The sequence below is a fragment of the Falco cherrug genome, chromosome 4, assembly GCF_023634085.1.
Source record: "Falco cherrug isolate bFalChe1 chromosome 4, bFalChe1.pri, whole genome shotgun sequence".
Classification (NCBI taxonomy): domain Eukaryota; kingdom Metazoa; phylum Chordata; class Aves; order Falconiformes; family Falconidae; genus Falco; species Falco cherrug.
In genome coordinates this window covers 36689449-36703942 of record NC_073700.1, presented here as the reverse complement: position 1 = coordinate 36703942, position 14494 = coordinate 36689449, and the positions used below count along the sequence as shown (strand labels likewise).

The following is a 14494-nucleotide window of genomic DNA, read 5'->3' as shown; positions in this document are numbered from 1 at the left end:
AGTGTCTAATTAGTGTTAATAATATTATTCACTTTGCACTTATGATTACAGTCCATCAGCTTTCATGAATGAAGAGAATGTCTAACTTTGGAGGAAGAGAACCATTTCAACTCCGACCATTGTTCTAAGTCCTACCTGCATTTCTGAAGGTATCTCCTGAGCACTCAAAGACAGTAACTTGCTTCCCATTCCAGAATACTACAGCATCCTAAAACAATCAAAAAGCAAAAGAATATGTAAATTCAGTTTCTTTTGGAATCATACAGGAATTCATGCAAGAACACAGCAAGACCTCCAGCAATAGCCACCGTTTACTAGTTCCCCTGTATATCAGGTTAGAAGGCTTTCAGTAACCCCGAATTTCTCTGGTCAGCCCCTATAGAATTACTGAGTCACTGTGCTATCTGAAAAATCAGCTCCACCTCAGCATCATTGCTATCATCATCAGAATACTTCCAACACAATACATTAAATATCAGAGAAGGGTTACATTAAAGACTTAGGATGTTTGGTCTCCATACGCCGAACTAGGCAACCGATTGAGCAAATAAAGGAAAAAAAAATCCAAATAACCTTAGTAGCGAAGACTCCATTAACACTCATATCAACACAAAGAGTGTGTGTGGTTCCTGTGCTGAAGATGGTCACATTAAACAGGTTAGGAGACACCTGGACAACGGCCACTTGCTGATGAAAATGAGACGACATGGCCTGCTCACTGAGGATCACCACAGAGCTGGTGGTGTTCACGGCCAGCAGGTTTTTTCGGGAGCCCCACTGCACACAACAGGAAGAGAAAAAAACAAAAGGCACAACACACAGTTTCATCTAAGATCTTGAACAGTCACAGTAATACCCCAAGACAGATGACAATGGGTCGGATAGAATAAACATTTTTATAAATATACAAAGTCCTACTAGCTAAATAAAACTATAGTCAATGAATAGGAATTATTACAGATTAGAACTATTTTGTCTGTGAGCCAGCTACCCATGCTCCCTTAGTCTAAGCAGAAGTGCTTTTTAAATTAAAGCCACTTCCCTAAGATATTCTTGTACTGCTTCACACTTACTACTGCAAGACAACATCACATATTTAAAGGGCTTAATAATGCCACGATCTGTAAAACCAAGTTGCATGCATAGTTTCTTTTTGATTACTTTATTCTTTTCTGCAGTTTTGATAGCCCTTTACTGTTTATGTAGTCCAAATTCTCTAGCAAAACATGCTAAAACACAAGCATAAAGGGTTCCAAAAGTTCACTTCTCCCCTTCTCCTGGGAGGATCTTCATGTTCTAGCTAACCTTTTTCAATGACTTCTGTGAAGGTTATAGAAACATAGAATTGTTTGGGCTGGAAAAGACCTTTAAGATCATAGAGTCCAGCTGTTAACCCAGCACTGCCAAGCCCACCACTAAACCATGTCCCTGGTTTAGCCTTTTCAATACCTCCAGGGATGGTGACTCCACCACTTCCCTGAGCAGCCTGTTCCAGGGTTTGACCACCTCTTCAGTGAAGAAAAGTTTCCTAATACCCATTCCAAACCTCCCCTGGTGCAACTTGAGGCCGTTTCCTTTTGTGATGTTGCTCATTATTTGGAAGACGAGACCAACCCCCACCTCGCTACAGCCTGCTTTCAGGTTGTTGTAGAGAGTGGGAAGGTCCCCCCTCAGCCTCCTTGTCTCCAGGCTAAACACCCCCAGTTCCCTCAGCCGCTCCTCATCAGACCTGTGCCTCAGCCCCCTCCCCAGCTCCGTTTCCATCTCTGGACACGCTCCAGCCCCTCCGCGTCCCCAAGAGGGGCCCAAAGCTGAATGCAGCATTCAAGGTGCGGCGCACCAGTGCCGAGTACAGGGGGACAGTCCCCGCGCCGGTCCTGCTGGCCACACTGGGAGAGAAGCCAGGATGCTGTCGGCCTTTTTGGCCATCTGGGCACACTGCTGGCTCACATTCAGCCAGCCGTCGCCAGCCCCCCAGGTCCCTTCCTGCAGGGCAGCTTTCCAGCCACCCTTCCCCAAGCCTGCAGCTCTGTGTGGGGCTGTTGTGCCCCACGTGCAGGACCCAGCGCTGAGCCTCGTGGAACCTCGTATCATTTGCCTCAGCCAATTTTATTTATTTGTAAATATTTCAAATAAATAAAAATGCTGCACCCTGAGGCTTAACAGACCAAGCATTAAAAAACAAATACTATAATGCTCTGTATTGTCATAGCCTTCAGCATTCAGAATACTGTAAATAGCAGTCAAAATGTTTTAAATCATTGTTTTTGCAAATTTGTAAGAGAAAACCTACCATCCCCATCAGTCAGACAAAAAATTATCTAGCAAACAAGAAAATTTTTCTGGCAGAAAAGCAGCTGAAAACATAATTTTGTATGTGAAAATACAGCATTCCCTTCTAGATGGTATATCTTCACACAAAAGAATGTTTGGTTGTAAATGCATCTTTTTATTTTTGCAACTACAAGTAAGAGCAAACCTTACACTAAGAAAGTGACTAAGAAGAAGAAAGTTATCTACAAGCAACATAATGCATTTAGTCAGATTTTCTTGCTTGCTACTTTAATAAATTTATGGAAATTTGAGATTTCTGATAAATGGTATTTTCCAGAAAATAATTTCAGGGTGCTGAATCCATAAGGTTTGTCAATGAGACACATAACAAAGAAATGTTTGGATTTAAGGATGCCATGACTGATAATTCTCCCAGACAAAGAGATGCATTTGCATTTCAGTGTCTTCGCTTGCTGAGCATTTCAACCCTGCCTGTAACAGAACAGCTACAAACAGGTAACATTTCTGCCCAATTCCAATTTTAAAAGTTACTTGATCCTGATGGCTTTTCCTTCTTCTTCTGAAGGAGGACTAGCCTCTGCTGGTGCACATATCTGTATGACAGCAATTGCATTTGTCTGTTTCACAAAGATGATCTATTCACCTAATGTTAGTGAAGTCCTACTAACATACAAGACTTTCTTGTCTTACCTTTATCTGAGACACGTTTCCTTCAAGTTCTGTAGGTGCCTGGAGATTCCACCTGTCCTTGCCCTCCAAAGCCCGTATGCTTTGATTGGATCCTGCTGCTTTCTTCCACATAGCTATTCTCCCTTTGTTAGTACCAGCTGCTAAGAGACCTGCCATTCACAAACCTTTTAGGCATTTTGTATCTTAAACTTCAGGAAAACAAATCCACTTTATTATACAAAGCAGCAGGCAGCCTAGCTCTGCTTTTAAGGTACCGAGAAGCTGCCTTCTAGCAGCATCCATTTCTTTGCCTTACTGCAAAAACTTTCTGGAAAAACAACAGGAAAAGTTACAGGTGGCAAGGCCCATTTTCTAAGCTACCAGATGAAGTTATCTACTACATGTATCAGACAATGATTTCATTTTAACCATTTATTTTTGAACAGCTGGTTTTGTAGACACCATGGGCAAGTCACCATTGAAAACTATTCCAGTAGACAGTAGCTATGCCTACGCTGGCAAACAAGGTGATGCATAGCAGTAGCTCCATAGAAAACATCAGTTTTAAGGACCTGACGTTCAAGGTATACATATTTGGTGAGTTCTACTTTGCATTAGCTCTAGTGTGGGCTTTTAGACCAAATGCCCATAACACGTTGGAGTGCATTAGGTGTACTCCAGGAGTACTTGTAACAGTTCAGTGTCATCGAAGGGAATCCAGCTTGTGTGTCAGGAGGCAACTCCACACTGCGACAAAACGTGGCAAGTATGGAATGATCTCGTACCTTCAAAATCACACTCCTGAACTAAAACGCTTTAACACCACATGCTGTTACTGAAACCCTCAGTAACAAGACAAACATACTGAAACGACTACAGGACACTGAAGGCTGAGGTTTGACAAGGTTTAGGATCCAGAGATCACAGCTGCCATGTTATCTCTCACCTTTAGCACTGCAGTAAGAAACACAGTTAATACATTCGCCTCCCTCAAAGCCAAATTGCACATCTAAGGAGATCATATAGTTCTCGTCTCGGTCCAAATCCCAGAACCTAAGGTATACAAAACAAGAGTGTTAAAAATGCTTTTCCCTCCAGATGTCTTGCTAAACACAGTCAATAGGATACTGTACATGGTATTAATTTTCTATTTCCATCGATCATTCAATTTTTAAAATTAAATTGGCAGCAGCTGACTCTGGAATGTGGATTTCTTAATCTCCTTCCTTTTCCTCTGATTTGTTAATCTGCGGCATGTTTTGTGACATTCACCCATGAAGGAACAAAGGGGTCGGAATCAAACCCAGCTTTAAGAAAAAAAAGAAGTGAGGTCTAGTTGCAATTTTCCTCCTCCCTACTTATGCTTCCTCCTCTATTTTAATTATACTCCTCAGTTAACCAGTAGTCCTTTGGATTCCAGATTAGTTTTCTAGAAGTAAACATTGTCATCAAACATATTCCTTCTTAATATTTGGTCTTTATCACATTCTCACAAAATTAACAGATCATTTTGGCTTATAGTAGCAGATAGAGAGGCTCAAGAAAGCGAACTACTGATGTTAATGTAACATGCCCCCCAAAAAATTTAGAAGAAACAGGTAGACAAAGTCATAGTAAAGACAGGAAAAAGGAGATTTAATATATTTTTAAAAAAAGATGCAGAAAGATAAAAACTACAGAACATGGCAACATAGCAGCATGGCAAAGTAACATACTTAACTTCAAAGAACTGGGGATAGAAGTAACTGAAATACTTGTCTCATACTACAGTAACAAAGAAACATCCTGAAAAGCACGCACTTTTTTTCCTGTTGCTGATACTATGACAATCTTAAGAATCAGAATTAACAATGGAAAGAACAGCAAAGTGGCTTTTTCATGCAAAAAAACCTGAGTGGACATTTTTTCAGAAAAAAAATCAGTAACAGCGCTCAAGAAAGGCACAGATTTAGCTAGTATGGCCTAAGAAAGTAACTAGAGAGAAAGAAAGATACATAGAATTAGTTCTTGTCCTCAAGGAAACAGGATTTTTAATTTCTCTATTTATTTTGAAAAACAAAATTAGAAAATATTGGGAGTTTTTTCATTATTTGTTAGGAAAAAAAAATCCAACAGTTCAGTAAAACATTCAGTACATGGCAGACCAGAAACCTTTTAGCTTGCACCTCTCATGGGCAGCCTGAACAGCTTTAAAACAGGATTCTTACCTGATGACAGTCTCACCTAGTGCTGTAACAACAAGACTACGGTCTATCAAAATGATGTCTGCAGAACGACCGATCTTCCCACTCAACTTCACCTGTTAACCATAAGTAAATAAATAAATTTACAGAAGGCAGGAGGAACACACTGAAAGACAGCAAGCCTCTGTCTAGTTTGGCTAAGAAGTTAAAACAGAAGAATAACTAGACCTGTCAGTTCAGACAGGCCAATAGTTTCTCTCAGGCTATGATCATTACTAAATGCATCAAGTATATAATGTATAAAATTAATAAAAGAAACCTTGTAGTGGGTTAATTAAGTAGGTAAGAAGCTCTTTTTTCTCTCGCACTAGATCTTCTCTTAGAATTTGATAAAAATGGCTTTAAAATGTGAAATACCAAAACTAGTAAAAAATATGTAACAATTAATAAGTGAACACTCCTGTAATACACAAGTGCCCAGTCTTTTTTGATCTTAGATGAAAGGAAAAAAAAAAAATCTTAGGAAGGTGAAGGTTTGGGTTCCATCCCCTCAAGCAATATTCTCCAACAGTACAGTATTTTATTTGAGGCAAGATGATGGTAAGCCTGAATGACCTCAGTTTGGGTTTTGTTCCTATGCAATAATTTTTAGGCCACTATGCTATTATTTGTGATTCTACGACTTGTGGGTTGTTATTTTTTAAAAGCTTCCTAGCCTTTGTGGAAGTGTTCTTCACAGCTTCAATGTGAGAACTAAACCATCTTTCAGATTTGCAGGCAAAGACAACGGCCTCAAGAGGAGATACTGCTCCTGCTAATCTGAAAGACAAGACAGCTCTGAGCAACTGATGATAATAAAACAGAGGACACAAATTATCAATTATTTATCCGCAAGACATTTTAACAAATATTTTGAGTATACTGGAATTTTCAATTCTTCTCTAATTCACTAAGACAAGGTAAATTAAGTGTGAAAAGATTAGTGTCTTTCATTTTGACCCTATGCTAAGAAAACAAAGGAAGGCAAGATGAAAATCATCTTCCCAAGTTCAATAATACATCACTCTTCCACTTGTAAATGAGCATATATTTGCTCACCAAGGTATTATCTGAGAAACCAAAATGAGAGTGGATTCATTTGTAAGCAAAAAAGCGATCATCAAAAAACCCTAACAAATAAAGATTAAACATTGCAACTTTACCCTGCCGTCTGAATCCTACCTTCATGAGCTCTTCTGTCTCTCCCTCAAGAGTAACTGCATGCAAGGACAGCTGCAGGTTCTCCGTTATTACAACTAAAACATCTCTTTCCTCTATGAACAGAAGCTTTTGGACCATACTGTCTGTGGACAATACATGCCGTATCTTTTCTTTCTCATTCACATAATGCACAGAACCTGTAGTACACAAAGTATGGGTTTAGTCCACAGTTTTTAGCTTAAAAAAATAAATAAATAAATCACAGCTGCTGCTTTTTATCTTAATAAAAATGTTCCTCAAGTGCTGAAAAGGCAAAACTAACCACAATTCATTCATCGTCTAATTTCTCTCAGGATACAGACTATGATAGTTGACCAGCGCAATAAACCAGACCTTGCTCACTTTTTCCCCCCATACAGGAAATCTAGAGGGGAATTACTTAAATAATTTTAAACTACATGTAAACTTTCTGCATGTGTGTGCATGAATGATGGCTTCCAAAATCCTCAGTATTAGTAATACTTTGTGAAAGAACAACAGGGGCTAAGAATTGGTGCAATTTACAGCAGTCTAGATTACAGAAAACTGCAGAAACTATGTTCTTCGTTCTTTAGAAATACTCCACTGCACACAGCTTTTCTACATTCATTTGACAAGCAAATGGGATAGTTCCTTTTCAAGAACACTGACAACATAGTGCATGAATTGGCAACTACAGTACCTATCAACATTTTAGAATTCATTATAATTTTCTTAAATTGTACTACTGTATAAACCATGCACAGGTCTACAGAGTGAAAAAAACCAGTACAGCAGTTTGCAAATGGTATTATAGGAATTACCCACACTAATGAAGTCATTGAAATCTGACAGATCTCATGCTACACACAATTTCTTAGCAAATCATTGTATTACATAAACCTGGCATTTCAAGCCAGTGCAAATCAAAAACCCCTATGAAATGAAATAATATTTTCCCCCAAAAAATGAAGTAGAAAACTTAAATAAGAATGAACATAAAGGATCTATGCTAAAATGTTGTGCCCAAGAGGCAATATGATGTATCTAGTTAAAAAGAACGTTTTAACTTCCAAAACTATTGCAAATATATTATCAGCCACTACATTCCAACTGTATTAAAAACAATTAAAAATCCTCTTCCACGTCTTTCCATACTGCTTCATTTTGCCCCTGAAATAAAACACCGAACAGATAACTTCATCTCTCTTGTTAAATCATACAGTAGTCTAGGTTGGAAGAGATCTTTCAAGATCATCTAGTCCAACTCCCCTGCCACGCGTAGGGAAATCTGTCACTACATCAGGTCGCTCAAAGCCCTGTCCAACCTGACCTTGAACACTTCCAGGGATGGGGCATCCACAACTTCTCTGGGCAGTCTGTTCCAGTGTCTCACCACTCTCACAGTAAAGACTTCACTCCTTGTAGCTAATCTAGATCTACTCCCTGCCAGCTTAAAACTGTTACCCCTTGTCTTATCAGTACAAGCCCTGGTAAGAAGTCACAGACTGGTCAGGGTGGGAAGCGACCTCTGGAGATCATCTAGTCCAACCCCCTGCTAAAGCAGGGTCTCCTAGAGCAGGCTGCACAGAGTCGCACCCAGGCAGGTTTTGAATGTCTCCACAGAAGGAGACTCCACAGCCTCTCTGGGCAGCCTGTGCCAGCACCGTGACAGCCTCAAAGCAAAGAAATTCTTCCTCATACTCAGATGGAACTGCCCGTGCTGCAGCTTGTGCCCATTGCCCCTTTGTCCTGTTGCTGGGCATCACTGAAAAGAACCTGGGGGCCTGTCCTCTTGGCACTCGCCCTTAAGGCATTTGTAGACATTCAAAGATCCCTTCTTGGTCTTCTCTTCTCCAGGCTGAACACGGACCCCCTCTCTCAGCCTTTCCTCATAAGGCAGATGCTCCAGTCCCCTAATGACCTTCACAGCCCTTTGCTGGACCCTCTCCAGCAGCTCCCTGTCTCTCTTGAGCTGGGGAGCCCAGCACTGGTCACAGCACTCCAGATGCAGCCTCAGCAGGGCAGAGTAGAAGGGGAGGATCACCTCCCTCCACCTGCTGGCCACACTGCTTTTGATGTGGCCCAGGATGCGCTTGGCTTTCTGGGCTGCAAGCACATGTTGCCAGCTCATGTACAGCTTTGCATTCACTGGTATCCCCAATTCCTTCTCCACAGGGATGCTCTCAATCCCTCCATCCCCCAGCCTGTACTGATACTAGGGATTGTTGTGATAGCTCTCCAACGTAGCATTTTCTATCACACAGATATCTGTTTATTGTAGTAATACTTTGCAGTATTGATTACCTACTGAATCTCAGTTTTAGGACATCTTTCACAAAAAATGGACAGTCCCTTGATTTTATTTGCCACCTGAAATTTTTTCGTAAGTTAAATTAACCTTCTGTACTTGGATATTACTATATAAAGTATCAGGTAACACACAGATAATGCTACCCACTATTTTGAAGCTGCTGAGGCAGTTAGGGGTTATAGCTTTCTGAGTAACTTTAAGTAAATGTTTTCACACTATCACACAATAGACTAGTCTCAAAAGTTAACAAAACTGAGCTAATTAAGTACAGCAAATAACGCAGATTCAGAAGAAAAAAAGCAGCAAAAGTATGCTGTTTAGTAAATACAAAGTGGACTGAAGAGGATTATGACTCATGACCTAAAATGTTTGAAGTGAAAACAAACAAGGGTGCATTCAGTAAAAATATCAGGATGACCTCCACTATTCAGGTTATGTCCCAATACCCGCCCCAGTCATTTCAAATGCTCAGTAATGAAGATGATTTTTTCTGCTCATGGGAAGTGTTGCAAAACAAGGTCCAAAAATTGTTATCAGTTCAGGTATCCTCTCTTCAGATAAGCATCTCATGTAACATTACCTAAACTGCATCTATTGTTTTACTACAATGATCAGTGTTTTGGAAGTCAAAAAATATCTAGACTAATAAACACTTGAAACTTGGGAGGTTTTTTATTTTATTTTGGGCTTTTTGTAGGAGCTTAATTGTTTATTTAGTTTTGCTTTAAAAGACACTCTATTGTCTTTAGTCAAATCTCTTTTGAGATATACAAAAGCATGCAATAAGGGGGGGGGTGTTAATTCATTTTTATTAAACAAATTTGGGCTGAGAATTTGTACCTTAGAGGAAAACTACAGGTCACAATTTAAACACTATGAAAACATTAACTGAGTCTGAAGTTCTAACAGATCCCTGACTAGATAAAATACATATGTCCAAATCAACGGGGGCAATGAGACTGCTGAAAAGAAACAGTCAGTGCCACTTAACTGAAATTTGAAAAGTTTGCATAGGAGGCCCAAGAAACAAGATGCGGACAGTCACTTGCAGAATATAGAGTCTGTCCCTAGATGGCGCTGTGCACCGCACAACAGCTGCTTTGGAAGTGGGGGATATAACAGGCACAGCTACTCAAAGATTCTCTCCTTTTACGTTTAAGAAGTGCCCTATAGCCTTTTTCCATTTAAACGGTTCCTATCTAGTAAAGAGGCTTGTAGCTCACTAATCAAGTGAAGGTATATCCCACTGTTCTGCCAAACAAACATCCAGCTGGACAATGCCAGTCCTGCAATCGTACAGAAGCTATACTGGTGTAAATGATGGGTTTCATTCTTGATAACGTAAGCATTGAATCAGACTAATTTTGCTGCACAACTAAGCACGACTTAAATATTTTTTGTAGTTAACACTTGAATCAAGGATTACATGCTCGAATCCTCTACCAGAAACATTTGTCACACACATTCTGACCGGTCTGAAGAGTTAGCAGGTGAGAGACATAGAAGGCATTATGAGAACAACTGGGGCAGGAGCAGAGCAAACTAGTACCCAGAACAGTAAAAGGGAGAGAAAGACAAATAGCAGGGAAGAAATCACATTCGGAAAAAACCCAAACAAAACAGATACGCAGACTTTTTTGCTCCCTTAGACTGAAGCATCGTTTCAAAGCATAATAAAACAGTGAAAAAGTACATTAATAATTTAAAATGTATGTTCTAGCAGCATTGGCCTATTTCTAGAAAAAAAACCCAAAACTAAAACACAAGCATTATTTTGAAGCTTTGCACAAAATGCTGACAAGTTCTAATTTTATTTAGGCTTAGGTGTTAGAAATCGTTTTCCTTCCACTCAGTTCTTCGGGAGCTTGACTAATCCAACACCTAGGGTATCCTTTTGGACAGGATCCACCCTGAAGATGCTAAGAATCTAATAATTTCATTTATTTCTTCTCACCAAACATACTTCAGCTCCTATGAACACTCCATCCTGTTGGATATACAAATATGATGGCTATATGGATATACTCTAGATATTAGATATATGAAAACAGGGCTATTGTGCACTGAGCTATTTTGAAGCATTAAGGAAACAAATTTCCAGCAGACTGGAAAAGTGGTTTCGCTCTTACCATCTGTCAAAGTGATAAAGTAGGAGAGCCCTTCCTGGAGTCCCATTTTCAGAGTTGCTCCTGCTCCAACTTTTCTCCAGTTAAACATATCCAAGGCCTTCTCATCACCACTCACAGCTGCTTTTGCCAGCTGTACAAAGTCCCTGCAAACAGGGATATTTAATTTCCAACTCCTTACATAACGGTACTTTCCGGCTCAAAGAATGGATGAGTAGTTAATAAAAATACATTATAAAGAGAGTACAAAGACATTTCATACCACGACTGGGAAAAGGATAAATTCAAAAAAATACAAAGCGAAGTTTTAATACTAGTTTTCATTATCATTGTTTCAACTTTTTTTACCATAAATGTATTATTATTTTTAGAGATGTGAAACAGAAGTGGCTCACACAAGGAAAATGTTTTGTTTTGTGTTTTTACACTACAGCCATTTCCTATTTCTTGCTTGGAGAGGAAAGAAATAATGACATTTAAAGAACTGACTTTTAATTTAATTATTCTTGCTCATAATTTTATGGATAATCGTGTTCTCAGTGTGATTTCTGCTTTTCACAACCAGCAACATGGCTAATTAGAAGAACCAAAGGAAGAAAAGTCAACAGCAACAGAGAGAAAAGAATAAACAAAAGGAAGAAAATCAGTTGCTGCATACAGGACACAAATAGCCAGCTGCTAGAGTGGGAGGACAACTTAGAAATAAAGGACAGTTAGGAAAAGAACTTTTTTTAATATATATATATATTTTAACAAGGTTTGTCTGTGAGTAGGGTTCTTCAGTGGAAGGACAGACCTGGTCTACCAATGCTCTGACAGGACACAATACTTACTCGCCAGGAGGTGGTGGTCGAAAGACACAGTGACACAGACATTTCCCGTACTCCTGTTTTAGCAGGGCAGGACCCTGCACTCTGCCTCGCTGGTCCACTCTCCATAGAGCCAAGACACCATGCTAGAAAAAGACAGTGGTTAATTCATTACACTTTGCACAGACGAGAATCCAGCTACTCAATGCAAATAAAAATAAACATTTTATTGACAGAGCATCATCCTTCTTTTAATTTAGTTAACACATACAGTTACTCCCATTTAAAACTAAGCCACAAGGAATAAAAATTATCTTTAACATTTTAGTTATTTGCTTATTTAAAATGAAGTTATCTAAAAAAAGCTTGTTGGTCCTATCCATTCTTAGGAAAATGACACTGCCAGAGCAATGAAATTGAACAGCCTGCATTTTCCTCTGCAAGTAGCATATGCAAGTATTTGTTTAGGTAACTCCCTTTCCACTTCTCTCTTGCAAGCAGTTTGATTGCTAAAAGAAAAGATATCGAGAAAGTAAAGCATAAAACATGCATCCCTGAGCAAGCATATGTAACACTGATATAGATAAGCATGTGTATATGACTAGACATATGTGAAGTCACGGGATGCAGATAACCTAAGCAAAAAATTTCAGAATTTCTGGAGCTTTCTTCTTCTTTCAGAGTAGACAGACAACAAGAATTCATTTTTAGAAACAGAGCTTAGTAACTAGAAGAATCATAGATGCTAAAGAAAGGAAGTCTGGTTAGCTAATTAACTCAATGGTAGTCAATATAAGTTGGCCCTCAGAGCCTGGCACAGGTTCTGAAGGTAACGTGCATTTTGCAGTGCCAGCTCAGAACAAGCATCAAACCCCAGGTGACTGGAAAGAATGAAGAATGCAGAGAAGCAAAAAGACAGTTCAGTATGACATACACGTTAACCACCCACCATCCCAACAAACTGACTTGTGCTACAGCCTCACAGCTGGAATTTTAAGATTATTATTTATTGTTGTTATTATGTTAGTGCTTAGGGAACCAAATTGCATTTGGAGGCCCTGTGTGTAAGCATTACATAAAAAAAAACCAGGAACAATTTTCAATATCAAGTTCAATCTCCTTTTATTTCATTAAGATAGATAACAAAATGGCATAATTTGCTCTATCCTTCTTTATTGTTTTCACTGGAGTATTGCCTTTCTAAAAGTGAAAGACTAGTAGCAGAGGTACACTCTAAACGAGTATTCTTCACAATCCTAACTAGAAGCCACATGGGATGCAGCTGAGGCCTTCCAAGGAAGCATTTCCTTCTTTTTCTTCCCAAAAATCAAGAATCAAAGTTCTAACTTCTTTTCAGCAGGAAGATGGTAATATTTATACCTCACACAACTGTTACTAAAGTGTGGTGCTGACTCTTAACAGCTTAAAGAATGTGACACAGCTGTGCATCTGTGAAACTGCTGTACCCCTGTCCCAAGAGACCACTTACAGTTCATGTAACATTTGCTGGTTACCTCTGGAAATCACAAGATCCTGTGACCTGAAAGCTCATGTCCTGTTGGCTTCTCTCACTTTTCATCCAGCTTTAAACATCACCCAATTCCAGAGATCCCAAGAAAACTTGCACCATGTATAAACTGGAGGAAAAGCCTGCAGCTTTGTAAAGCTGCTGACCTTCTTTCCATCTCGTTCTAGATACCCTATCCTGTATCTAGATAACCTAGTTGCAAACCCAGTTCTGAGTTTGGAACACATGAGATTGGAAACAAAAAAGCTCACTACCTCTTCTAAGCACGACTGGTTATAGAAAGGATGCAGAACTGGTCTGCTTGCAAATGGTATTTGAAAAGGACAAAGGACATTGACCTTATAATCTGTAAAATTTACTCTTCAGGTATCCTGTATCTTCCCAATCATTCTTAACAACTCAAAGCTTTAGCTTCTTGTTAGAAAGGCTACTTGCTTTATAAATAGGCTTTCATTATAGAAAGCACCTAGATTCTTAGGATTCTTTTACGTGATTAAAACCTGGAAGTCATCCATGTTACTTGTTGCTTAAAACACAAATTAAGAGCTTTGATTTTCACAGGATCCTATTCCAACTTTAAGCAGTTATCTTCAAATAATTTTCTTGCAACTCTAGATTTATGATGACTGAATGTCCTCAGCTGAGCACTCTGTTATGAAGACCCAGTGAAGATCAAACAGAAACCAAATCAGGACCCCATTCTTTCTAATGATATTCCTCTAATATGAGCAGAGTATGATCCTAGCAGCACTCACCTAATGGTAGTTTCCTGAATATAAACCTTCATGGGAAACATTTTTAAAATAAACTTAAAAGCTATTGGAAAAGACATAGGAAATGAAGCATACCTATGCTGCACCGCAGACCGTGGTACAACACCCCTGAGTGTGTAACACAAGGGGTGAGTGGGCCCACCCAGCACAGTACTGGGCAGACACACCGTCTTGGAGCTGGCCACAGGATGCTGGGCCAGCTGCGTGCTCAGCCTCACAGGCCTGGGCTCTGAGCAAGGCTGATAAGCTCAGGCTAGCCACCAGACACACAGCTGCAGATTTTTAAGGACCCACATTTCATTGGTCAGGGACACCAGGGAGTATCTCAAAGTATATTCAGCTGTGTGTTTCACTGTCTGCAGAGGGTAACACAGCTATTTTGCAATAATGAACATCTCTGAGTTCAGCTGTGCTGCTGATCCATATATAGACGTTGGTCCTTCCAACTACAGCAATTGACACTACATGAAACTGAAGACCATTCATGCCAACACATGCACAGGCTTTGTTTTGTCATGTTAAAGTATTTCCCTGAATCCACTGCTTATTCTACTTTGATTAATCCCATCAGAGGAGCAG

The 14494-nt window shown here is 39.5% G+C and overlaps 1 protein-coding gene across 11 annotated transcripts in view; it reads right to left on the bottom strand.

Moving 5' to 3' along the window:
• Window positions 1–14494, bottom strand: part of IFT140 (intraflagellar transport 140) — an 85969-nt gene that overhangs the window by 60456 nt on the left and 11019 nt on the right. For 10 of the 11 annotated variants that reach the window (XM_055708475.1, XM_055708479.1, XM_055708481.1 and 7 more), the window contains exons 4-11: window positions 11639–11760; window positions 10809–10951; window positions 6369–6544; window positions 5172–5263; window positions 3911–4017; window positions 2986–3134; window positions 574–777; window positions 136–208 (exon numbers count right to left, since the gene is read on the bottom strand). In XM_055708475.1, the coding sequence (XP_055564450.1) occupies window positions 136–208; window positions 574–777; window positions 2986–3134; window positions 3911–4017; window positions 5172–5263; window positions 6369–6544; window positions 10809–10951; window positions 11639–11760 (1066 nt within the window). Of the gene's footprint in view, window positions 1–135; window positions 209–573; window positions 778–2985; window positions 3135–3910; window positions 4018–5171; window positions 5264–6368; window positions 6545–10808; window positions 10952–11638; window positions 11761–14494 lie in introns of those variants that run through there. The other variant, XM_055708485.1, reaches the window with a different exon arrangement.